This window comes from Zychaea mexicana (genome assembly GCF_025766255.1).
Source record: "Zychaea mexicana strain RSA 1403 chromosome Unknown BDB00scaffold_65, whole genome shotgun sequence".
Taxonomy (NCBI): Eukaryota; Fungi; Mucoromycota; class Mucoromycetes; order Mucorales; family Lichtheimiaceae; genus Zychaea; species Zychaea mexicana.
In genome coordinates this window covers 117,764-143,436 of record NW_026516728.1, presented here as the reverse complement: position 1 = coordinate 143,436, position 25,673 = coordinate 117,764, and the positions used below count along the sequence as shown (strand labels likewise).

Sequence of the window (25,673 nt, the reverse complement as noted above, 5' to 3'; positions counted from 1 at the left end):
CAACGTGTCATTGTTGTAGTCGATTTTAGGTGAAGTTTATACTGACGTTCATAACAACCGGAAATACGGCATACTGAAACCACCTTATCAATTTCCATCTCCTATGATAGTACGTAACAGAACGCTATTTATGCAGTACAACTACAGCGTCAAAGTAGTTTTGCTGCATTACAATACGTTTATATCAGACTATATTTCATCTCTTGTTTCGATCCCTTATATATCACTTGACAGAAAGACTCTTGTATCTCGGAGCAGTGCATACATTTTACATCTTTTGTGTGTTAAGCAATGGGAGAAAGCAACTTTTGTTTTACCAGAATCATTGCTGAAAAACACTCACCCTTGCTATCTCTTTGTCCTTTTCGCCCAGGCGTTGTTGCACAAGGGCATCGTTGTCCACCTCCACGCCATACATCATTGCTTTTACACATATCGAGGGTCTCCTTGTTTTGGTTATGCGTCCAGATTGGTCGTTTGTATAGGTTTATATTGAATGTTAAATACAAATTTTACTGAATTGCACATGAACGTATTGTACATAGTTACGGTAATGTCTCTCTTGCAGACAACCTATTGGGCAATTTATTCGGCTGAAAGGTGTTTCATCTATTGTTCGATAACATAATGGGGAAAGGGCACGCCTCGCTTGAGCGTCGATTGATAACGCAAGGCGTAATCATCAGCGTGTCCAACGACGTACAGGGTGAAATAGAACTTATACCCAAAAACATTGTGAGGCCTTTTTGATTGATGAGATGATGGTGCAAAAACGGGAAGCACCGCATTTAAAAATGTAGAAGATAGTTGCCATGGTTCTCTTGCCAAATATACGACGCTTCTTTTCCAATGGTTGTTGAAGATATTTGATGATTATCCTCATTATATTTGAGATCGATTCAACGCAAGTGTGGATGTTGACCGACGTCGGCAGATAACGTTGTGATTTCCTAATTTACACCGCCCATCTTGTTCCTTTGATTATGTATTTGATGATATGCTACCGTCCACACATTTATATGACCAAACAATTCTCCAAACATCATAATCCACTGTTGGGGAAATTTCCATTGAAATCTAGGAATTATGAGTATTTCTGTTAAGCGACCATCCCTATTGGAGGGACTGATAGTCATTTCGGCGCTCATTATCAGTCGTCGCCCACGGTATGCAATGCCTTTGAAAGCGATCCAGAGACTAAGTCCTTCTTGACCTATTGGTAAAGGGTGACATGTCCTTGGAGAACATTTCCGTACACTGACCGAATTCAGTGCCTCAAACCAAAAACGTAGCCTTGGAGCGTCCATTTTACGGCAAGCCCTACATAAAGACGCATGTAGTCCAAGAGCAAACACATATTACTATCCCTGCCAACTTTAATTGATATGTCACCTTGCCACCAGTCAATGCACCAGTCGTGAATGGAATTACTGCTGGGAGAAGTCTTGTAGTGAAGAAGGTGCTCGTCCCCAGCACACCTTTCTGTGGCATCTAAAGACAAGACATAGTAAAAATTAAGCGGATCGTAATATATACCAAAAGGGACTATATATTAAGCTAAGTGGGACGTAATGCACAGTAAACGGTGCTCTTAACGTACAGAAAAAGCAACCGCAAAAGAGCAGGACTTTTCTCTCGGGGTTTATTATAACATCATTAATTCGGCAACGGCAAGAAGTGTGCAAAGAGACGATCAGAGACACAATCTGAATTTTGCTGTGAAAACAGGCAACAGCAGGGGTAAATTCGCTGCGTCTCTCTTTCCTTTTTTTTTATCACATAACGAAGGCTCCGATCACGTACGCACAAACCCACATTATTGACAAGCATAAAACGGACGTAAATCATCAAGGAAGCAAAGGTAGTCTAGGAATAAGGAATTCAGGAAGAGCACAACACAGATCTTTCTCTTTTGGATAGTGACGAAGTTACGCGTGTGTCAAACCTTGAACGTTCCAACAGCTTTCCCCCTGAAACGGAAACTATGCGCATTGTGACGCAACGATTTGGCCAATTGACTTCGCACTTCAAATGCACAAAGGGATGGCGAGTGAACAAGGTGATCAATGGAGCAACGAATTACGCGCAAAAGTGTCAAAAGCTGTAGGAAGTCATCGTTTGTAGTGTTATTCTTCTGATCGTCCCAATGGATCTTGAACGCTGCTTTATAAGAACGTAGAACCGCACTAAAACAAACGAACCGATCTACTATGTCAGCAGCAATGTAAAACACTGAAGGATGAGTCGATTTCACTAGCGGCAGCGTATACTTATTAATGAGCGGGCCAACGTATCTGCAGCAGCACATACTTGGGATGGAGGATAGAACTTTAGCAATAGCATAAACTGGGATGGAGGATGGACGGAGAGAACTGTTGGCGGATAGCGACAATGGTAAAGCAACAGTTGACGAGCACGGTTGAACATAGAAGAGAACGGGTCTTTATTATATACTGCAGCGATGGGGGTATCTTTTTCCGCACACACATAACATTACGTACCACACACACAGTCAAAAGATAATATTAAAGTACTGTGCTGTTTGCCTTGTTGGGTGAAGGATTGTAAACTGGCTGCTGGGTGGATGGTGTTCTCAATACTCACTGATGGTGAATTGTCTACCTTGTCAGTCACGCCTAATTCTGGCATTTACTGCTCACAGAAAAGCATTTCTTCCGTGAATGTACTTGCTCATTCGCATTCGTGTCTTTGTTTTCGCTTGACACGGTGCCGTGCACGGCCCCATTCACAAACAAGCGCCGATATCATCGGAGGGTACAGCTCCGCATGGTGAAAGACACGTACCACTACATACCGCCGCAGCACACTTGTTTAGATGACCACCAAGCACACCCCCTTTCTTTTCCTTTCGTGATAGTCCCTTTGAGCCATATGCTGAAAGGCATACTATTAAGCAAAAGCCAATGAAAATCCATGGAACTTGGTGGAACTTTTTGAAGTCCCGAGCGTGACAGTCAAAAAACGTCTATATAAAGCGAGCAGTTTCGCTTTTCTTTTACTTCTTTTTTTTTTCTTCACTTTAGTTCGTTTTGGAAAGGCGTTGGGCTGTATGCGCGGGGGTCACTGTCCGTGCTATGATCAGTTCCGTGCCAGTGCTGGCGATTGTTCAGAGTTTTCTGATGATTGGATGGGCTCAGTGGTCCGCCATGAAGAGATGACTGCAATGTACCAGTGCGGGTCAGTGGAGGGTGAGGAACGAACAGATTATTATTACTATTATTTATTACACACATTATTTCACACAAATAAGAAAATGATAAGCAAAATAAAACAATCTTTTTCTTTTCGCACTCTTCTCATAAACGTTTTGCCGCTTTATTTATTTTTTTTGCTTTGCCTTTTTTTCGTGTGCTTGACAAGTTCCTTATTTTTTTGCCCACCCACAGCTCCGTGCTAAACAAAGCGGGGAACAATGACAGACGACAGTGACACGATCACAACGCGCTTTATCACACTTTGACACGCGTTTTCACTTTCTGTGTTCGCCTAAATTGCTTGTTACCGCGGATATGGTGCGACCCTCCTTGTGAGAAGGGAATATTTTTTACGAGGCAACACCAGAGCATACGCCAACAGACATGTATAACTGCCAGATCTTCAAATTGGAAAATCTGTATTCAGCTGCTCGTCTCTCTCTTTCTATTTTCCTGCACGTAGCTTATAAACTTGCGCTGACCATTCCGATGCAGAAAATTGCGCCTGCTTTCAAGGCATGATTCTTGGACCAAACGTCACTTCCAAGAGGCGACAAGAAGGCGATAAAGCTAGTGCAATAACCGCGCAAATAGTTCTTGCGAATATTAGCCGCGTTGTAAACTCTTTGATCTGCTCGAATTTTGTGTCTTTTGAGTATATCGATGATGACGCCTGTATTATAGATGTAGTTTATTGTTAATGAATAGTTCTTGTGTTAATGTGGTACAAAAATAGTTGATGTTCACAGATGCAACAGTAATACGGAACTATTACTCACCACTGTAATGTTTTTTGACGATGCAATATATAAACAGAAAGGGAAAGAATGAATCGACAGTGCTAAGGTTAATGATAATGAGATACATATTATAGATCTCGCTTGTATACTTTGATTTATGCATAGATATGTACCTGCTAATGGAACTATTGAAGTTTGAAGGGCGCAAATGGACGCCTTCAACTCAACAAGCCATCTTGCTGGCTTTCTTCTATAACTTCTTCTTCCAAATGAACTTGCACCTGATGAGTATGTGATTCCACTACTGCATTGGTATTATATTCTTGTTGTTGTTTTGCTTTTTGATTAAGCTACCATATCGCTACCATCTAAAAATGATAAATTTTAGCATATATAAGCTTGACAGGTGAATGCAACGGTAAAGTAGAAGAAGAACGCGATATTGTTTAGTCAATTTGAAGTTTTGCTGTATATATACTTGGTAGACAGTACTGTAGTAGCTGTGTTATGCAGTTATCCATGATTGCGTAATGATACTCCCTTGTGGCAGGAATGATGATCGCATTACTGTAAGTCTGTTGTACACTATATGCTACTACAGGCTATAAGCGATATATGTAAGGTTTTATTTATAAACATACACTTAAGCAATGGTGGCAGGAATAAGGAGAGCCCGATTGTTATAGTTCTTTTTCGCCAAAAGCCTCATTAAGCTGCTGGGTAATAAGAGCTTGCGTCTGTCTATAGGCAGGTGTCTTTTTAAGCGGAAAGCTAAAGAATCCATGGACTGTATAAAATTAAATTTTGCCTTATTGTTAACTCTGGAGCATAATGAAAATGTAGCTTTCTTACGCGACAACTTACTTGCACCGAGGATACGCACAGCGCAGGTAATAACTCCAGCTTCCAATAATTTGTGGGCATATTCTTCCCCTTCGTCTCGATGAGCATCGGCTTCTGCAGTTACCAACAATGCAGGCGGCAAATTTTGAAGCTCGTCAACCGTGGCCAATAATGGAAATGCCAACTTGTTACTTTTAGCATGATTGGGGATATAAATCTCATCAAAAAAGGCAGCATCGTCCTTTTTGACAGTGACGAAATCCGAGCCAGTTCCATATAGCTTGTTGGATTCATAATGTTCTCGAGTGGGTGCGGTTACTGGGTAAATTATAATTTGTGCCTTGATAGCTCTGTCGAGGCCGTGCTCCTTAGCCATCACTATACAGAAAAGAAGAACCAATGTATTATCAGTGTCCTTCTTTATATCTCTACCTGATTTGATGGTTTACATACACGCAGTAGTAGTCGCTAGATGTCCCCCAGCACTATCACCAATAACAGCAAGCTTGCTAGTATCCACATTGATACTCTTGCCATTTTCAAGCACCCATTGCAATGCCAAGAAACACTCTTCATTGATTACGGGAAATTTGACTTCAGGTGCAAGTGAGTAGTTGACAAACACAATCGCAACGTGATTGTTTATGCAGATCTGAATTAGAAGCAATGATTCATATAGTCAGTGACCATTTCCCATTATGCGACCTTTTCCTTCCTTGGTTCTTGATTGCTTTATACTAACGTCGCGTACTGGTTTACCGTGAGTACGTTTGGAGCAAAAAACCCATCCACCACCATGGCTGAAATTTGTAGTAAAATAAGTAACAAATTTAAGCTTGCTATAATTTACTTTTTGCTGCGGATTATGCAAACTGCGGACAAGTTATAAAATCCTTTTTTACTCACTAAAAGATGCCGCATGGAAGAACCTCGTTCTCAGTTCCCAAGGGCCGAAATAAGGTCAAGCGAAGCTCGGTGTCTTTGTAAGCTACAGTCCTGTCCTCTTCGATGATAACCGGAAGTTGCTGCGATACGTAGCCTTGCTCGATAGTGGCTCGCAGCTCTTGGATAGTAATCTCTCCATTACTGATACTAGGGAATGGAGTGCTTTTTGCTTGCTTGATATAATCATCGTATACGGGGTCTAGTGTTACTACTGCTGATGCTGCTGATGCCATTTTCTATCACTTATAAAGGTAAAAATTATAGTATAAAATTAAGTGAGGGAAGAGAAGGAAGGATCCGGTTGAAAAGCTCAGTATGCAGGAGGAGGCTTTGACTCATAAACATAGTTTATACACACGTAAGCTCAAAAACAAACCAAGACGGCGTAATTGACATCACATGCCCTTTGCCTGTTTATTATTACAAAAAACCATACTAATATAATCTTCACTAAATGCTTTCGAGGAACTAAACTCAAATGCGCTCATAGCATGCTACAACAGGTATGGATATGTGCAAATATAGTAAAGTTCCTTCTACATTACATCAATGCATCGAAAGCAGTACACAACAACGTCCTTTTAATGCCACCATTATATTCCACAAAGGCTTGCCCCGTTCGGTCATTTATCGTGCCATAAAACTTCCAAAAACTTTACTATACTTGTAAGCTTGCTCACATATATTGCCGCTGTATACGATTTACTTTGAACGGTAAGAAGACGCAAGTATCCCATGTGCCGCACCTTTTCATGTGTGTGCTATGGAAACGGGTTTTAAAGTCAGTCATCAAGAACAGCCAATCACTGTTGCCAAGTGGAAACAGGAAAAGCAGGTTCCTTCACGTTCGCGTATAACTCTTGCTTCCCCTCATCACTACACAAAGCAAGCAATGGCACATCAAGCACGCTTTGCTTCACTGTCTATACTCATCAGCTTTTTGCTGATGGTATTTATCGCACCATCATCAACCAATGCCACCGCGCTGACGTACAATGTAGCTGCCAATGAAAAGGCGTGCTTCTACCTCTTTGCTGATACACCTGGCAAGAAAGTCGGATTCTATTTTGCTGTACGCAATTCTTTCTTTTACACGATTAGGTTCCGCGATGCTACAGCATTCGCATTTGAAAGAAGGAATTCCGGAATTAATTGGCTCTTTTTTTTTTCTTCTTCCAGGTACAATCGGGTGGATCGTTCGACATTGACTTTGTAGTGCAAGACCCACGAGAAAGAATTGTAGTGGATGGCCAAAAGGCACGGCAAGGCGACTATGTGTTTACTGCGAATCATGTTGGCGAATACTCGTTCTGTTTCGCGAACGATATGTCGACGTTTGCCGAGAAGCTTGTCGATTTTGAAATTACGCTTGAACACGAAGTCAGACCCAACTACCAAAAGACTTCCTCGTCGGCGGCGTCGCAGGCTCCCGAACCCCTGAGTAACATGGAAGAATCCTTGTTCCGTCTCTCTGGATCGCTCACTAGCGTCGCACGCACTCAAAAGTACTTCCGGACGCGTGAAAACCGTAACTCGAGCACTGTCATTTCCACCGAGAGCAGAATCTTCTGGTTTGCCTTGTTGGAAAGCGCTGCCATCATTGTTATGGCCTTTTTGCAAGTCTTTGTCGTCAGAAACTTTTTCAGCGTCAAGAAAGGAGGTGTATAAAATGTCTTTTTGTGTGCGGGATGGTCTCTCTTTACTATATTCTCTTTATCATGTACTTTTTTTTCACTCTCTCTTTTGTTGCAAAAATGCCATCTATACATATAAACAGAAAAAGCCCATTGTGTCTTTTCCTTTCTCTGCGCAAATCCGGTTTATGCATTATCAGAAGCCTCTCATGCCAGACTTGAATTTCTATGATAGAAAGGGTGACAACATCATTTAGGCACTTATTAACAAACCAGCTTCGCAAGATGGGGACTTATCACAGAGTAATTGTGGTGGCAGGGACCCGACTTTTACCTTTCTTCCTCTCCCTTTAAACGATACGCCAGGTTCATCGAAATCCCGTCTCCTTTCCCATTCAGGCACGTAATCATCACTGCGGTATACACTCGGTCGATAAGTGGAGCGTCTGTGCGGGCTACGACTGCGAGATCGCTCACGGCTCGAGCTGGCAGAATGGCGTCGGTCTCTATCACCACGACGATTAAAAGAAGACACCGGGCTTCGTGATCTTGATGCTGGCATTGTTGGTGTGCGAGGTTTGATGTCTTGCTCGGGAGAAAGGCTAGCACTTAATACTGGCGATGCTTCTTTGCCAATCTTTCGTTTTTCCCGTAAAGAGCTATGATCCGGTACTACTGGGCTAGCACTGCGACTGCGACTAGGGCTGCGACTGCGACCACGGCTAGGGCTTGGGCTAGCGCTACGACGGTGATGACGGTGACTTGATCGCTTCTTTTTGCTACTGCTTTTGCTCTTTTTCTTTTTATCCTTCTTGTGTTCCTTCTTGCTCTTCTTCTTGCTCTTTCGCTTTTTCCGTCTTCGTTCTTCGGCCTCGCTGTCACTTTCTGAATCACCTGACTCGCTATCAGATGGGCTGCGTGACCGGGATCGCTTTTTGCTACTCTTTTCTTTGGTTTCGTCGCCGTTGCCCTTGACTTTGTAGATGGAAATGTCAGTCAGTAACCACAAGAAAATAAGATTTTTCCTTCTCCCACTTTGCAAAGAGCCTCAGCAATGCCACCCCCCTTCCATCTCTTCTCCGCCCTTTTCCCCTCCCACACACTCTATCCTCACGATTAATATATCCTTGTCCCTGCAATCCCATTAAGATAAGATACAACAACGCTCGCATCTCGGCCTCTACCAGTTCATTCTTTACGCCAGCTCCTTTTTAACAACACCCGTTAAACAAACACTCACGTTTGACTCCCGGTGGTAGTTTGAGCATCAGTTCTCCTGAGTTGCCAATCATGATGGTTTGCAGAGGTCTGTCGCGTTCATCCACCTGTTCGTTTTCAATAATCTGTACGATATCATAGCCAGAGACAACTCTACCAAATACAACGTGTTTTCCGTCCAAGTGTGGAGTAGGTCGAGTCGTGATGAAAAACTGGGATGATTGCGTGTTAGGTCCTCGATTCGCCATACTGAGCAAGCCGTGCGTGGTATGTTTTCGTGCAAACGATTCGTCGGAAAACGTCGCACCGTAGATACTTTCGCCTCCAGAGCCATTACGTCGCGTGAAGTCACCACCTTGGGCCATAAAGCCTTTGATCACGCGATGGATGATCGATCCTCGATAATGGAGTGGCATATTGCTTACTTTGCCCAAGCCCATTTCACCTGTTTATCGATACATTAATGTGTGTGAACTAAAGGATCAGAGAAAGTTATAGAGAAGAGGAAAAGGCTTGTATACCGGTACATAGGGCACGAAAGTTTTCAGCAGTTTGAGGGACTTCATCTGCGAACAATTCAAAGATTATTCTGCCGACTACAATAAGGAATCAGGAAACGTTAAAAGAAGGTTTCGCCCGAAAAGAAAAGTTAAAAGGGTAAGGGCTAAGGGCAAGAAAAAAAAAAGCTTGAAGCGCGTATAAGCCATTGTCAAAGAGATGTCGAGGGAACGCTTACTCCTTTTTCCGTCAATATCAATGTCAAAGAACACGCGTGGATTGACCTTCATAGTGTGTATGCGTGTATATGTGGAGCACAAACGTCGTATAGAAATAAAAGGAGCGTCGGACCAAAAAGCGAGCATAGAGTTGACTTTGGGTGACTGCGGGTTGGTTCAACCCTTTGCAAGGTAGGTGTCTATACAAAGGATGTGTCTTGGATAAGCATACAGCAAGGGAAGACTAGGGGGAATGGCTGATGATGATGGAACAATTCCATGGGGATTCTTTTGCAAGTTAGTTTTCCAAGGTAATCTTATTAGTGAGACGACTATATAAAGCGTTTTTTGATGTCGATCCCATCCATCCATCCATTTCATCCCACATAGGAATACGGCCGTAAGGTTCCCAAAAAGGCAGTTTTCAAACTTTAAATGTCAGATCCTTGGAATATGAGAGCCATTGCGTGTGCTTCTTTTACACGAAACACCTCCTTCAGTTCTTTCTCATTTGCAGCATGTCAGGTGGTCCATCCAAGCAGGGGAGATTACCACCAGGGTCCAGCAAAGAGGCAGGTGCTGTCGGCTTCTCGGTGATTATCAAACTCATTTTCTTTACATTATGCATGTTTGTTTTACCGATCGCCACGTACTATTACTCGGTTGATGGTCTATTTGAAGGTAAAAGGAGATAGCGGTATTGACCATACACGTACGATATCTTGGTACGGAAAGAAGCACTCATGCTAATAGCTTATAACCTGGGTCTGCACAATTTGCGTATGATAAGGCAACGGAACGTATGCAGCAGGAGCAGCTGCGGGGATGGCAAACTTAGTTGCACTATGCTACATCGTCGCAGCAGTGTTGGAGGACAAGGACAAGGATAAGGACAAGCAAGATTAGGGAACGGACTCTGCTGATCCGAGAATATGTCAAAATGAAGAGACAAATGCAAGCGTCCAGAAGGCCTCGCTCTTAAGGGTGGTGGTAATGCTTATTTCTGTATACAAAGAGTCAGCACTCTGTCTTTGTCTCTCTCTCTCTCCCACTATCTCGCTCGAACCCCTCGCTGTTCCTTCTTTCTCCATCCTACTACTTCAATTCTCTTTTTCCCACTCTCCCTTAAAGAATCTTACTACACTCTTTTTCTTACGTCGCGCGTAGTCTCCTTTTCCCTTTGGCTCTGCAGAACCATGTTCCTTAATTTCATGTGTGTGTGTGTGTGTGGTGTATGGTGCGGGTTTGCTTGGATCACACAGGCACATACATTCACAAGATTCTCCCGTACCATGTAAAATACTTCAGTAAAAATAACTGCTACTACTGCCACTGCTATCCCCTTTTTTTTCTCGGTTTACATTCCTGGATTTCGGGTTAGGAAGGAACTTGGACTGTAACTCCGGATAAGCTTTTGGCGCATATATATTCAAGTGTTCTTCGGTTTTTTCCTTTCCTTTGCATCTTCGTTTTCTTGGTAGTACTTCTTCTCATCCTTATCTCCCAAAACTACTCGTGCACACACCTCCTCCATCTACGTCTTGTTATGTTATGAGCAAAGACTTTGTGACAGTCGATTACTTCTCTCACAGCTGGGACGGCTCAGATCTCGGCTGTGCTTCTCAAGAACTCAAACGACAAATTTCTGAGGTTCGACGCAAACTCATTACCGCTGAACACGACCTCGAAGCCCAGCATGACTCGCTGCACCAATGGGGCCTTGGCTCGCCAAAGACGGCTAGTCGCGCACTCTCCACCTTGTCCAAAGAGAAGCATCGCTTGCTGAGCGACGAGTACCGGTTAGCGCGGCTCAACAACATCTCCTGGCGACAGCACAAAGCAAGCTTGCCAAACGCGCCCAAGATTGATCCCATTACTATTAACTGGCAAAAGAATTCAGACGTCATTTGGCTATACGGTCCACTCTTTCGACGGAATGAGAACGATACTGATTTTGAGAACCGGCTCGGATGCGGCGGCATTGCCAACAACCAGCAGCAGCAAGCTCAACAAGCCGATCAAACATCGCCGTCTTTAAAACCAGCGCTTTGCAGACGTAATTTGACAAAAGAAGAATATGTGCACAAACTGCTAGGCGAGAAGGTTTTGAAAAAGTACAAACGACGAAGCTTTCCAATGGTGGATCGAACTGTGGATTTGGCAGCACTAGATGATGGCAGCAGCAGCAGTAGCAGTAGCAGCAATAATCCCAAAAAGAAGGAGCTTCGCTTTAAACCCGACGTTTTGGAATACATCTACCACGCTGATGTACCCCTTCTGAATAACAATCTGCGCCGCGATCCTTCTACACGAGGTCGACCGGATCCACGTAAAGCAGCCTCCAACAATGGGAGTTCACGAGGTGCATCATCAGCAGCACAACGGGCCAAAGCGCTCCTCCTAGCTGCGCGCTCCTCTTCGTCGTCTTCGTCACCGCCAGAGAAAACAACAACATCAAGATCACCAGTATCGTCAACACCAGCATCTCCACCCCCCACGAGACCATCATCACCACCCCGCCATAAGCGATCGCCGATCATGCCACCAAGTCCTCCTTTATCTCCCTCAGATGAAGGTTATATCAAGTTTCATTCAAACGATACACGCTCCTCTGCCCCTGTCAACAGTATACATGTACGGTCACCAGCAACATTGACTCAGAAGGAACAGGAACAACAACAAGGAAGCGGGTGGCTATGGTCATTCTATTCAGCATCGCCACCGATACAGCAGCAGCAAGAAGAACAAAGCGCTGTCGAGTCCATTCCAAGCCTTTGCGCCAATCTCTTTTCGCTATCGGCCGAAATGCTGACTTTGATGGGGACAGTGGCCGTTTACAAAGGTGTTAGCTACGGACTAGGATGTCCTGCATCCCAGCAACAGGCTCGGGCAGCTGCTGTTGCGGCTGCTGTTAACCGATCCAACCTTTGCTCAAAATAAGTTACTACAATTGTCCTCCCCCTCCCCCATAAAAAAGTTCTATATCCCCTCTTCCTCTTCAACTACTCATCTGTACGCTCACACGCGTATGTAAAAGTCATTTCACCACGTCCTTTTCTAACTATCATTTTTTCATGTCACATTTACTCATACTCATCAACACCTACTATTATGATCAAATTATACATTTTTCAAGCTGTAGTCATCCATAATTGTCTGTATCATCAGACTACAATATCGAAAAACACATTAAAATAATAAAAACTCTAGTAATATTAACAACAGACATCAACGACGTCCAACTATAGTTTTGTAGCTTGTTACTCACTAGATATCAGCAAAGAATGAATATCTGGTGGCTAATGCTTTACAGTAACGTGTACTTTTGATATTGGAGATTCCCCTTTCCTTTACTCCCTTTCCTATCCACTACTATGACTAATATGTAGCAGCTGTAACAAACATACAATATTGTTCTTGGAAACTTGTTATCTTTTACTGTAAAAAAGAGAATATGTTTGTTTTACGTATTATGTTTCTTGGTAGTAAAGGACAATTTTGTATCGTTTCTTTTTACTCCCTGGTATTGTTTGGCTACAAACTTTGAAAAAATGCGCCTCCTTCCCTCCAAAAAACAACAACAACAAGGCACTCATCTAACTTCACAGGAGGGCTGTCTTTGAAGGGGAGAGTAGCTTCTATCAAGTTCTTTGAGGATATGGGTGATGTCGTGAGGATATATGATGTATACGTATGGCTGCTGGGGGAAAAAGTAATAGCAATAGCGTTGTGTATTCGGCGCACAAGCCAGGAGCGAGAACTCGTTGAATAAACTTTGCAGATAGATCAAATGCAGATGCGAATATATTTAAGATTGCAGCCAGTTCTATCGCACTGTCTTTTTCGTTCTCCTTAAACGGCGTTGTTGTCGTTGTCGCTGTCATGGTACGTAAGACAACGAGTGATGTTAGATTTCGATAGTCCCCCACCCTCTCCCCTTTAAACTTATGTCACCTGTCGTAAAATCCTAGTGCACGGCTACAGATTCTGTAATCTTTCTCATACAGAAGGTTCCGGTGATATGCATTGTTATATGTAAGCAGTAGTATGCTGAATTCAATTTTCTTCCCTGCTAATGTATGTGCACATCGAACAATGATAGTGCACGAAAGATAGTTAAAAAAGGTTGGGCGCATGAGATGCAAAAGTAGGAAGGGGGAGCTGTCGAGACAAATTATGACAAACAGCACTGGGTGCTGGTGCACTACATCATGCTGTATGTACTGCTGTCGCTAGTTCCCTAGCCAACATCTGCATTTAGCAGCATAAGTACCTGTACGTATTCACTCTTTTTTTAACTTTCCATCGCCCCCTTTTCAGTGGATTTGTCTTGTACACAGACAAAGAGAACGTTCCCACAGATAGGAGAACGTAAAGCCCCGGGGTATACACCGCAGGATGGGGTTGAACGGGAACTCTTAATTTGGACGAAAATAAGTGGATGACAAGGAGGGAAGGGGTTGCTCGTGTATTTGATGGTGTTGCGTGAACCAATGGATGAAGGTTGTCTCTACGCTTCAGAAAATAAACTTTATTTTGGTATCATCGTCGCGGAGAGAGAGGGGGGAGCATATACCCAGGTCTGGGTATTTTTTTCTGTACATGTGTAGACGCAAAGCAACTATCTACACAAAACGTGCATACATACATAGGTAAACAGTTGTATCTATTCATAAACGTTGCACTCCATACACAGGATTATTCTAGAAAGCAAGAATAGACATACATTCACTAAATAAAAATATCTCATGTGGTCCATTGACGTATGTGTACTGACGGAATATATGTACGTGATCTGAACTAGAAAAATCATGTCTGATCTCGATACTGTGGTGATAGGAAGCTTAATTTAAAGTTCTGATGGCCTGTCAACTACTCAAGTACAGAATGGAAGAGAAACACTGATACGTACACACCCACCCTTATAGCAAATATACAGGCGTGTTATGCAGTTGACCTCGGTGTACATAGTAATCGGAGTACATAGTAATTGGCGTACTGACCCTTTTTATTTTTCTCCCGAATACTACTGTGTTTTTTATACAAGACATAGCAATGACGACGGCTTACATCGAAAGATACTTATTCTAATTAACTTGGACACAAAACACACACACACAACAGGCTGATACTCAAATTACAAAGAAAATGCGCCTAATACAATAGGAGAGCAGTAGTAGAAGCAGTAGATAGATGATACGATGAGAGGCACTGAAAGAGAGTGAGAGCCACCCTTAACTGAGAGAATGTACATCCCATGTAGACAAATGGTTGCAGGTGCTCCCCACTCCTCCTATCTTCTCTCTTTTTATTACTCTCTTGCTAGGTCAAAGAACAACAAAGCTCTTCTACCCTCCCTTCTTCAGTTCGTCGTCCCTAAACCTGACCCTTCATTTGCCAATACAAAAAGAAACTAGAGACGCATGCACATAAAGAGAGAGAGAGGAAGTTTAGAAGATTTACATGACTATGTTGAAGGTCTTTCAGATGAGACATAACTAAGTCCTTGCCGGTTTAATTGAACCAATTTTTTCTCTCGCTCGCTTGATATCAATCCACATATAACAGATTTAATATAAGCCTGCTACGTAAATACTTGACATTATCTGTCTGTACACAATAGATACTCGTCGTTGTCGTTTTAATCGTGATATTAGAGATTGCATTATGTATATGCCAAGAAGAGCCCTACATAGGATGTTTTTCTTTGCATTCTTCTGATGTATACTCTCCCTTCCTTTCTTCTTTCTCTCCTCTTGCCTTCCTTCTTGCTTTCCACTTTAAACAAAAACGAAAAAGCACATAGCAGAGATAAGATATGCAGCGCGAGTTAATATGCTCCTACTACATCCCATAGCCACCCACCAAGACGTATAAAGGAGAGCCCCATCAATAAAATGCAGTGCTACCATGTGCTTACAATTCTGTAAAAGGCAAACTACTCCCAATCTTGATTTTTCCCTCTTCTAAATTTGTTTCGCGCATAATGCATAATGACGATTCTTTTGCCTCAAAACACGCCAGGTCTTCTCTTGTTCTACTTTGGATTTCCAGCACTAGTGGTGTACTACGTTCGTTCCTCTTTTTCTTTTGCGTTGTTTGATGTATAATTTTGCTTTTTAATTATCAGCATGTGTATGTGCATACATTTTTTATCAACTTTCGAGAATTTTTAAAGCTGCCTGCAACAGCAGCAACAAGTAGCCTATTCATTGAACCAAATGTCTACCTTCACTCCCTTTCCCTTGCCAGGTCTTCTTCACGTTTTTCTTCTTCGCCTTTCATGCACTAGCTTATAGTTTGTCACACTATGCGCCAGCAAACCACCGTCTTTTTATTATCCCTGTACCAAAATTCTCTTATAAGCGATCGAGGCAGATCGATCTTATTCTTGTTTTGACTATACCCGATAAAGTTCTTGCTATATTCTGACTACGTTTCTTGTATTCTCTCTTAGTAAACCAAAGGGGCTCAAAAGACCGGAATATTTGTTCTCGAGTGAGTAAAGAAACCTCAAGCTGACATGATTTACGTACTGTAAATCAGTGACTATACACTGACATATGGCGCAAAAAAACACATGTTCATAAAAAGTTTCTTTGCGTTGTTTATTAGTGTTTATCTCACTACAATTTCTCTCGTGCTTGTATTGAAAGTCATCGACATATAAAAAGTTGGGCGCTTTTAGCGCTGCTTGGAGCTTCCTAGGAGCTGGTATATCATGTGCTCAACTACTAGCTACATCAAAAACAACAAGGAGCAAGACGCCCAAACATTTTGTACCCTGCATTTTTTTCATTTGTCATAAAGTATCCAAGTTACGATCGCGATAGCATATATTCTAGTTACACCTGACATCTGTGGGCTCTCTTACTGATTCTAAGCAATGCGATCAAGCTTAGTCGGGCCCAATATACCAGAAAAGAAGAAGGTCGTATGTGTGTTGTTACACACACTCACAATCCTTTTGTACTACCGGATCAAACGAATCTACAGTACAGATTGAAAAGTATGTAATCTATTGTGGAAGACTTATAGACCTTCCCCTACAAGGATATGGTCACTTCCTTGCGGTACAAGTGCATGGAAATATAAGTGTAGTCTGGCGCTATGTCTGGAAAACCCCCTATTGGGAAGAAGCCAGGCCTGTATATGGTATTGATACATATAGTGTACGAATAATCTACAGTATAAAATATTAGAAAAATATCAAAGCTTGACCGCTGGAAGTCACTCATCGTATACATGCCACACAGATATCAGTAATGCATCCGAACGGCTTCAGAAGCCTTGAGGGAGAAACGTTACGACCGACTATATGTGCGTAAGCGTGAGAATCGGTACGCTTGTGCATGTATGCAACAGCGGTATTACTGCACCCCTTGTTACCCTGAAACTATATTAGCATACTTATCATGCTTCGAATAAAATAAGGATCCGGGCAGCTAGAGTATATGAAAGCAAGTCGAGCCATAGCGACAACAAAGACAGAGAAAATACCAATATTTAGTAAAACCAATCGTGTCGACGAAGCATTAATCGTCAAAAACAAATCAACAAACCAAAGCTTAATACTCCTTTACATCGCGTACATGCATTCTCAAAACAAAAATCTATATGAGCAGCTTAGGTGTATACAGTGAACTTGTACCTAATGGCAACGGGGTTTGCATACCTCGCCTTCGCTCCATCATAATAACTCACGGACAAGAACAAAGCCCTGTCATTTGTTGTCACCACAGTGTTGGTCTCACAGTGTTTCACGACGAAGCATATTCAAAGTCATTGGATACGGGTCAAACTGACAAAAGTCCGCTTGCACTCCGAATACTTTAGCCTTCCCCCATCGCAAAAAACCGATTCTCTCTCTTTACAAAAAAAAACCGCGCAAATAAGTACGTTGTTGAAACAGTACACATACACACAAGCACAACGCAATATAAAGTGATGATTACGCGCGGGCGCAAACGGCGATTGAGCCCACAAGACGAAGCCGACGATAACAACGACACTGCAACTAAACGAACACGTGGAAAACGAAAACTTGTCGCGTCGGACACTCCCGTTTTGCGGTCTTCACGCATAGCCGCGCGATCAACGCCTTCGGCACTCCAGATCGACGTTGCTGATGCTACCCCAACAACAACAAAAACAAAAGCGCGTCGCAAACCTTCTTTGCAAGAAAGCAACGATGCAGAAGCAATAGCAGTACCATCCCCTATACCATCAACTGCTATTGTGAATGAAAAGACTAATACAGAACACTTGACGACCAGGAAAAGAAAACGAAAGCATAAACAGCAAAATCATCCGTTGTCCTCGCCTTCTTCTCCTACATTGCCACCTCCAGCATCACAAACGAGAACAACATCCCCGACACCTTCTTCAAAGTCAATACCTTCACCACAACAACAGCCGCAGACCCCCACACAATCACAGACACAGACACCACGAGTCATACTTTCAGTCAAAAAGAACAAGCCAGGAAGACCAGCGAAACGAGTCAAGCGTGGTCGCACAAAGAAACAGCCACAGGAGGTTGTGGGCGCTCTATTAGACGAAGCAAGCTTTTATCGGACGTTTGGTCATAAATTGACCGAAAGCGAAGCCAACACTGTCCGCGGCGCTCCATCTGATAAGGATAAGGAGGTTTATCATATGGCGAAGAAAATAGCTGAGGTAAAAGAGAATGGAGTTGACAGGAAATTCGCAGTGTAGTAGAGAGTGAAGGGAATTCGATTTGTGTGCGGTATTAGTAGGAACGTGGGGAAATTGACTGAGATAATTGGGATACGTTGTATAGTCGAAGGATAAGCGGATATCAAGGTCATCGTCTCCGTCGCCGCACTCGACTACAACGACAGGCAGTGGTGGTAATGGCGAAACAGTTCCGGCTCCACCCAAGATTGACAAGATACAGTTCGGCAATTATTTGATTGACACGTGGTATGTGGCGCCATACCCTGCCGAATACAGCCAGTATCCGATTCTCTATTTCTGCGAGTATTGTTTAAAGTACATGAACAGCAGCTTTGTCGCTGGTCGACACAAGGTATATATGTGGTTTTTTTGGTATATGTATGCTTTGATGACCATTGATGCGTTAGCTTACCGTTAAAACCTCCAATTCTTCTAGATGAAATGCACGGCAAAACATCCCCCCGGTGACGAAATATACAGAGACGGCCAAATTTCTGTATTTGAAGTGGATGGTCGAAAAAATAAGGTAAATTTATTGTTTAGTGGAGATACTCTGAGTAATGTGCATGAAGGGTCAGTGAATAGGTTGGATGGTGTATAGCTACAGCTATGTCTAATCGTGCAGATGATGATGTAGCCGGTTGAGGGGTGGGGAGAGAAGGTTGGGAAATAGATGGACATTAGACAAGGAAAATAAGCTAATAAAGGAGCAATATTTACATTTACTTTGTATACGCATTATAGATTTATTGTCAAAATTTATGTTTACTCGGCAAAATGTTTATCGATCACAAGACGCTTTATTACGACGTAGAACCGTTCTTATTCTACATCATGACTGAAGTGGACGAACAAGGGTGCCATATTGTAGGTTATTTTTCAAAGGTGAGTAGTGTGTGTTTTCGTCAATGCGATACCAAGAATTATGGGAAAGCGAGAGATAATGGAGGGATCTTTAATCTTGGTGTATCTCACGTCATTTTTATGTAGGAAAAACGATCCATGATGAATTACAATGTATCGTGTATACTGACTCTCCCTATACATCAACGAAAAGGCTATGGACAATATTTAATTGATTTCAGTAAGTAAATGAGCACGGGGCAACAAGGACGACAGCGATTTGTATCTGGGCGGAGAGTGGGTAGGGAGGAGGAGGTATTGGGTGGCAAAGCTAACTTGACAGAAAATTTTCTAACCGGCTCATAACAGGCTACCTATTGACCAAAAAGGAGGAAGGCAACGGATCTCCTGAAAAGCCACTTTCAAATCTTGGCTTATTAAGCTACCGCAAGTATTGGAAGGACGCGCTTTTCCGACAACTACAAAACCAGGAAGAGGCTATTAGTATTGAAGGTAAATCTGATAAAAAGGTCTTGGGAATTATTCTTTGTAATAACTGTAACGTATATGATGATTTTAAGAATTGAGCTTTCGAACGGGGATGACAGCAGACGATGTGACATCAACTCTACAACTGACGGGCATATTGAAGGAGGATCCAAAGCTGGAAGGAGAAGGTTATATGATGGCAGTAGATCAGGAAACAATTGACAAGCATATCAACAAAGTGAAGGCACGCGGGTTGCCACAAGTGGATCCAACAAAATTGACATGGACCCCTTATGTACTTTCTCGTGAACGGTTAGTCGCCTTAACCAGTGCTACAACGACTCCTACCACTGCTACCCATCCTGCCGTTGCTATCAATACCTCTGACAAAGATAATAAATAAATAAGTATGCCGCAAAAAGGATACCATCATTTCATTGCATTATAAACGACAACAACAAATTGCTTTTTCAAACGCTGTTTATTCATATTTTGTATTGGTTTTTGTTTGTGTATAAATGTCAAAAATACAGTTTTGGATGGAGGATGTACAACTTTTTTTTGAGATGCGAAGGAAGAAGAAAGAAGATGGTAATGATGGGGTTTTTTTACAGTACTTTATTTTTGCTGTTGCGCAGCCAGGCGCTCAGCTCGCTCACGACGCCATCGGGGACCATGCTTGAGCTCAAAATACAAGGGAATCCGGGACACCAAAAGTATACCGGATGCAATTGTAAAAGTCCAGCCAGCATCGAGCAGCTGAAGGGCTGGTAAGACGACAGTGGTAGCTAAAGCACCAGCAAGACAACGGAAGATGTTGTTGGATGCAGTAATTGATGCTGAGCGTGTGGGATACAGGTCGACGAGGAGCGTTTGGATTGCATTGAATATAGCTTGCGATGTAAAACCCACTATAAACGTCAAGAAAGAAGGATAAAGACAATTGATTAGAATATGAATTCATTATAGGACAGTTCACACACAGGTTATGTCGAGCTAGTAAAACTTACAGAAAAATTGGATTGACAAAGCAATAGCAATGTGTGCACCGACGTAAAGACACCAGCCATAAACGACAAGAAGAATGTTGAAGATAAGTGAGTGGATCCATACTGTCCGCATACGGGCATGCTCAATAGGAAGATCCAGATCGATGTGTTGTGTTGTTGACGGCATGGTAGAGCTACGTCGTCGCATACGCTGATAATCCCGATTCAAAATCTTGCCTTGCACGATCGAGCCGACGATACAGCCAATGCCATTTGGAAAATATGAAAAGCCAAGCATGACTTCGTTGAGATTGTAAAGTTTGCTGAACAAAAAAGGGACACTGGTAGTAACAGCGTAACATGATGCGTATTGGACACTGTAGTAGACGAGCAGGAGCAAGATATCCTTTTCCTTGGCGTAGAGCAATGGCTGAACGGGGCCAAGAAACCATTGGGTCCAGGACTTTGTCTTCTTCTTCTTTCTTGAGGCAAACGTAGCCGTCGACTGTCGCTTTTCTTCATCGATTTGTTGTTGCGTTTTGTTTTTCTGTTCCTGTCGATGACGCCACCATTGTATCGGTGTTGGGTTGGCATAGCCAGAGCCGTTGCCGACGAGGGATCGCAAAGTCTCGGGAAGACAAAAGCCAAGCAAGATCCAGTGAGCACCACCGAAAATGGCTAGGAACCAAAAGATCCATCGCCACCCCATATATTGGGAAACGACACCGCCAACGGCAGGACCGATAACTGGGCCAAGATTCCATCCCAGAGAGTACCATCCAATATAGCCACCTCGCTCTGCAGGGTGTGTCACATCGGCTATTGCAAAGAAGGACATCATAAAGAAATTAAGCCCTCTTTGTTGCAAAACAAACTACAGAGCATAACGAGGAAAGCTGTTGTGCCGTTACTTACCGATAGTACCAGCGCCAATAGCAATGACTGAGGCGGCACCAAATGCCTGGAGCATTCGAAAGACAAGAAGTAATGTGTAGTTGGTTACAAGAGCAAGACCCGCGCATGCCAGGATGTAGATGAGCAGAGTTGCAATATATACAGGTCGACGGCCACGCGTGTCCGCCAAGGAACTCCAGAAAGAAGGTGATAAGGCTTGCCAGATCATGAAAACAGTGACAGACAGATTCCTATATAATGAATTGTACTCGTGAGTACAAAGAATCCAGGGCTACATACTTTTCAATAGGTCGCAGTAATGGTACTATGCATATATGCTACTTACACTTGTTGTGATGTGATATTTAAATCCTGACGGAAGTTTGAAAACGCGAATTGATATTATTAGCAACATGCGCGACAACAACGAAACACCAAAAGTCCGCTCGTTCTTTGTTTTCTAGATGTTTGACTAACCATTTCAACTTTATTCATTGCTGGAAAGTAGCTGTTGACAGAGAATGGTGCAAAGAACGCGGCTACAGAGGCCAAGAGAACAATCCAACGTTTTTTCCATAGTGAAAATATGGTGTAGGGCTCGTCTGTGATGATGGTTTTGCGCTTTGCTGACCCTGTTGTATCGAAAATGATTGACCGCTCTTCTTCGTCAAAAGAGGAGGATGAAGTATCGCGGATGCTTGCCAACAAGTGCTCGTGGTCGAACAGTGTAATGGTGGTGACACCTTGCCAGTCTGTTAATCGCTTTTGGCTACGCTTCGAGCCGGATCGAGATAGATAGCCGCTTTCGTCGACAATAGTGCTTGAAGTATCGTTGCTACTGCTACTGCTGCTGCTGCTGTTTTTCCTGATTGAGCTGTCATCGTTTGCGACGAGCGTCCGAACTGAGTCCTGACGATGGAAATGGGATGCGCAAGGTGCACTCGAAGACCGGTGATGTTGTGATGGCTGTTTCATGACGAGATAAAGAGTGAATGGTACTCTTGTCTATATACAAATGGATACTCGCTAGATTGTATGATACAAGAGAAGAAGAATCACGGAAGATGATGATGTGATAAAGAAGGAGGGAGGCAAAAGAAATCAACAACACACGTTATATGTAGATACGAGAAAGGATTGGAAGGGCACAAGCAATTGAGAGAGGTGCAATGCGTGCAATGCGTGTTGTGTGTGCTGGTGTTGTATAAATGAAAGAAAGGTTATACTTCTTTTTTTTTCTGCTTCTTTATGGAACATGCCAGTTGTAATTTATATAGGCGAAGAGAAATGAGAAATCTGGCACCGACAAATGCGATTTACGTGGTGCTGCCCCTGACGATCATAGTGTTGCAGAAAATGGTAATTAAAAAGGTTACTACTTAAACGGGAAGGATACGTGAGATGGAAGAAGATCCTTGGCAAAGAGAAGGGGTCGGAGAAGGAGTGAGGTGGGGTGGGGTTCTGGTTAGTGTGTATCTAGGACGTATTAGTAGTAATAGTAGTAGTAAAGGTGGTGGTGGTGTGATAATTGAGTAGAGAAGTGGTAAGGTAATTGGTGTTCCTTGCATAATGAACCGGAGATCTCGAGCCAATATCTGAAAAGACCAAGAGCCCGGCAAAGACCGAATTAGGCCTGATGTTACTGTCGATCTCAGGTCCCAGTTGCCCTTTTCGGGTACGACTGGAAAATGCCGCTATACGTAATTGATCTGCAGCCAATGTTATTCTTCTTCATATGTTCTTGGGATTACCGGATACATTTGGATCCGTGATCCGGTTACGCACTCTTTGTACTTTCTCGTGTCGTATCTTGCACTTTATAATGTATACAACACATTTCATTCTTTTCTTGGCTATATACTCATCGGTTCTTTTGATATGCGTGTCCATCTCAATGATTATAGTGATAGTGATGAGGTCCTACCCAAACAGCTGGGTCACAATTTTTCGGATAGTGTTTTGACGTGTGTGTTGCACGAGCTTTTTTTAGATTTTGGCTATGCTTTGTGGTTGCAGTAGCATATATCATTTGACATCGCCCATTCAGCAACAACATTTAGCGTTACACATTGTAAAAACGATCGAGTTCCTTCGTTATCATCTTCACTAAAGAACAAAACCGACACCAGCTACAAAGAGGGCATGAAGACAACCTCGTGGTATAAAAAAATAGAGCGTATCCGCTTGTTTAAGTGCGATTGTGTGCTGCTCTTCCTCCTCACCGCCTGCAACCAAATTGCGGACTTAAAAGATGTAAAGATGAGGGAAGGAGCTTACAGAAAATAGGGGATTTCTGTGTACAGCAGCAGCTTTCTTTTCCCTCTCTTTCTTGCCACAATCGCCAAGCTTTACTCACTCTATAATAGGTCGCCAATTTCCTGAAAGCTGATGAACTCCTGATAACGAAAAATGCCGAGGCGAAACTAATGAAATCATTAATCCACGCATATGCACCTCTCGTTTTTTCACCCCCTATCCGTTCTTTACGCTGCTTATTTGTCCTTTGAGAAACAGTGGCCTATTACTCTTTGTCCAACTTTTTTTTCTGCTTTTTTTCTCCTCGTCCTTGTATATGCTAGTTGAAAACATAAAGTGCATTACCGCAGTAGAACTGAAGAAGCTAGCACAAGAATTTTGACAGACTAATAAATTAGAATAGGGACTCCTATTTATTCACAAGTAGGAAATAGCAGCAACCAGTATATACTGCCAATGCTTCATATCGATTACTATCACAATAGTCAGAGCATAAATTCTTGTGCTCGTTACCTATACCTCTAATGATTCCACCATTCTGATGTCAAAACGAGGAAGGCCAGAATATGGTTGCACAATGAGTAGAGGAGGCCTCGGTATATGTTCCTAAAGTGAACGTTGAATCAGCATGCGAATACAATCACAACTCAACGCTCTTTATTCTTCCAGCACATAATATAGTGTTGCTGAAATTCCGTTAGTATGATGGGGCATACTTATTATGGATATTACATTTGATCTTTCTTTAATGAAAAGAAAAACAATCAATACATACTACTCTCTATCCATCCTAGAATTTGCAAAGCAAAGATAAGAGGAGCTTACTACAGCCACGTAGGGCGAAAAAAAGTTGAAAATGAAATGTGTAAAAGGACACGACAACCGCCCTTTATATATCTGTTGGTGAACTACATATGATATGCCTTGCAAAGAATGTGGAGAAGTACATAGTGGTAGGAGGGGATATGTTTCGTGGTAGCCGTAATAATCGAATTGATGGCTCGTTTCTAATGTTTACGCGACTACTTGCTGCTGCTGCTAATGCTGCTGAGTCTTATCTTTTCATTATCGACAGCCCCTACTCGCGCTTGTTTATTTAGCGGTACATATGATATTCAATCGGTGTTCACGCTGCTATCGCTTGCCACCACATAGAAAAAGCACATCAGTATATTTGCTCGAACGCAATTACTGCAACAAGATCACATTCATTATTATTCATCAACTCGTTGATCATACTAGCTCTTATTATCTCTTCCCTCCCTATTAACACACTTCCGCTACTTGGTTATATCGGTCATACAAATGGTAGTGCTGTATTATTAGCTTGGCAGGAAACAAATTGCACTAGTTATGCTAGAACCTTACGAACTAAAGCCTACAGTTAGGGGTCTATGAAATTGATACGGTATCTATTATCAATGCCGAGGAGAATAGACCTTATGCTTTCCATTTACCAGGTATCATAGTCACTACTTGCTACGTCTTATCGATATATTCTGACGAAGACTATAGTATGTATCATATATAATACATATGCCTAAATCAGTAATTACGCTATTTCTGATATGTTCTGTGCTTAACGATTCGAACAGGTTATGATATAGGATCGTTTATTGTTGGATTAAGGGCAAATTAACCGTTCTTTGACTTGACGTTTTGCCCCTTGATCATGATATCTGTAGTATGATTGCACTGCATGAATTTGCGACACCGTCACCATAACAATCTCATCAGCCTGGTATGTAGGTCAATTTTCTAAGGAGTAAGAGTACTGCGAATCCTTTCTTTTTTGGCTCTGCTGACATATCCTCGAGCACGACAATGAAATTGAAACAGATATGCTGCAAGCTCACCGACGTTTCGATCCACCCCCATGGTGCATATAATAATCATTTGCTTGGAGAAATTGATGCTAAGTGCTGCATTACGAACAAAAAATGTTCTGGACTCCCATGGATGTCCCATATGCAGGAGTGCATATATAGTATTACTCCCGGTAGACACTTGGATAGTACTTGAGCATACATCATTTTCGACGTCATCGTCATCATTAAACTATGATGGCTTCAGAGTAAAAGCCGTAGATACGCAATATAATGAAATAAGCTCACACGTATGATATTACGGTACTTTTAATGTACTTGCCATATAATATAGACACTGTGCTATGGTGCATAAGCAAATGTCG

The 25,673-nt window shown here is 42.5% G+C and overlaps 7 protein-coding genes across 7 annotated transcripts; 4 read left to right on the top strand and 3 right to left on the bottom strand.

Annotated features, from left to right (window-relative positions):
• Positions 1 to 4,635: 4,635 nt before the first annotated feature.
• BDB00DRAFT_930865 (alpha/beta hydrolase fold-domain-containing protein) lies at positions 4,636 to 6,033 on the bottom strand (the record flags this gene model as incomplete). The annotated part of the gene is made up of 5 exons (XM_053129020.1): positions 5,705 to 6,033; positions 5,541 to 5,598; positions 5,252 to 5,450; positions 4,820 to 5,176; positions 4,636 to 4,742 (listed from the first exon to the last, which is right to left on the bottom strand). The coding sequence occupies exons 1-5, from the start codon at positions 5,974 to 5,976 to the stop codon at positions 4,636 to 4,638; spliced, it is 993 nt and encodes a 330-aa protein (XP_052977150.1). The 5' UTR covers positions 5,977 to 6,033.
• A 656-nt stretch (positions 6,034 to 6,689) lies between these two features.
• Positions 6,690 to 7,411, top strand: BDB00DRAFT_768062 (emp24/gp25L/p24 family/GOLD-domain-containing protein; the record flags this gene model as incomplete). Its single annotated transcript, XM_053119708.1, has 2 exons — positions 6,690 to 6,815; positions 6,923 to 7,411. The coding sequence occupies 2 exons, from the start codon at positions 6,690 to 6,692 to the stop codon at positions 7,409 to 7,411; spliced, it is 615 nt and encodes a 204-aa protein (XP_052977149.1).
• Positions 7,412 to 8,588: 1,177 nt separating this feature from the next.
• Positions 8,589 to 9,383, bottom strand: BDB00DRAFT_767958 (putative peptidyl-prolyl cis-trans isomerase H; the record flags this gene model as incomplete). Its single annotated transcript, XM_053119704.1, has 3 exons — positions 8,589 to 9,040; positions 9,117 to 9,191; positions 9,332 to 9,383. 3 exons carry the CDS (start codon positions 9,381 to 9,383, stop codon positions 8,589 to 8,591), a joined length of 579 nt encoding a protein of 192 aa, XP_052977148.1.
• A 446-nt stretch (positions 9,384 to 9,829) lies between these two features.
• On the top strand, positions 9,830 to 10,217 carry BDB00DRAFT_874884 (uncharacterized protein; the record flags this gene model as incomplete). The annotated part of the gene is made up of 2 exons (XM_053127275.1): positions 9,830 to 9,992; positions 10,102 to 10,217. The coding sequence occupies 2 exons, from the start codon at positions 9,830 to 9,832 to the stop codon at positions 10,215 to 10,217; spliced, it is 279 nt and encodes a 92-aa protein (XP_052977147.1).
• A 645-nt stretch (positions 10,218 to 10,862) lies between these two features.
• BDB00DRAFT_874883 (uncharacterized protein) lies at positions 10,863 to 12,251 on the top strand (the record flags this gene model as incomplete). Its single annotated transcript, XM_053127274.1, has 1 exon — positions 10,863 to 12,251. The coding sequence occupies one exon, from the start codon at positions 10,863 to 10,865 to the stop codon at positions 12,249 to 12,251; it is 1,389 nt and encodes a 462-aa protein (XP_052977146.1).
• Positions 12,252 to 17,181: 4,930 nt separating this feature from the next.
• BDB00DRAFT_946863 (acyl-CoA N-acyltransferase) lies at positions 17,182 to 19,821 on the top strand. Its single transcript, XM_053129526.1, has 7 exons — positions 17,182 to 17,990; positions 18,115 to 18,363; positions 18,448 to 18,537; positions 18,756 to 18,896; positions 19,002 to 19,095; positions 19,224 to 19,367; positions 19,436 to 19,821. The coding sequence occupies exons 1-7, from the start codon at positions 17,259 to 17,261 to the stop codon at positions 19,744 to 19,746; spliced, it is 1,761 nt and encodes a 586-aa protein (XP_052977145.1). The 5' UTR covers positions 17,182 to 17,258; the 3' UTR covers positions 19,747 to 19,821.
• Positions 19,822 to 19,961: 140 nt separating this feature from the next.
• On the bottom strand, positions 19,962 to 22,107 carry BDB00DRAFT_884001 (major facilitator superfamily domain-containing protein; the record flags this gene model as incomplete). Its single annotated transcript, XM_053128290.1, has 6 exons — positions 19,962 to 20,254; positions 20,354 to 21,151; positions 21,248 to 21,477; positions 21,573 to 21,598; positions 21,704 to 21,847; positions 22,072 to 22,107. 6 exons carry the CDS (start codon positions 22,105 to 22,107, stop codon positions 19,962 to 19,964), a joined length of 1,527 nt encoding a protein of 508 aa, XP_052977144.1.
• Positions 22,108 to 25,673: the final 3,566 nt, after the last annotated feature.

Excerpts from the sequence above, each read along its gene's own strand:
- BDB00DRAFT_946863 (XM_053129526.1), top strand. The coding sequence starts at position 17,259 with ATGATTACGCGCGGGCGCAAACGGCGATTGAGCCCACAAGACGAAGCC. Across the intron at positions 18,364-18,447 it reads TTGTCGCTGGTCGACACAAG|ATGAAATGCACGGCAAAACA; the intron begins GTATATATGTGG and ends CAATTCTTCTAG. Across the intron at positions 18,897-19,001 it reads TTGTAGGTTATTTTTCAAAG|GAAAAACGATCCATGATGAA; the intron begins GTGAGTAGTGTG and ends ATTTTTATGTAG.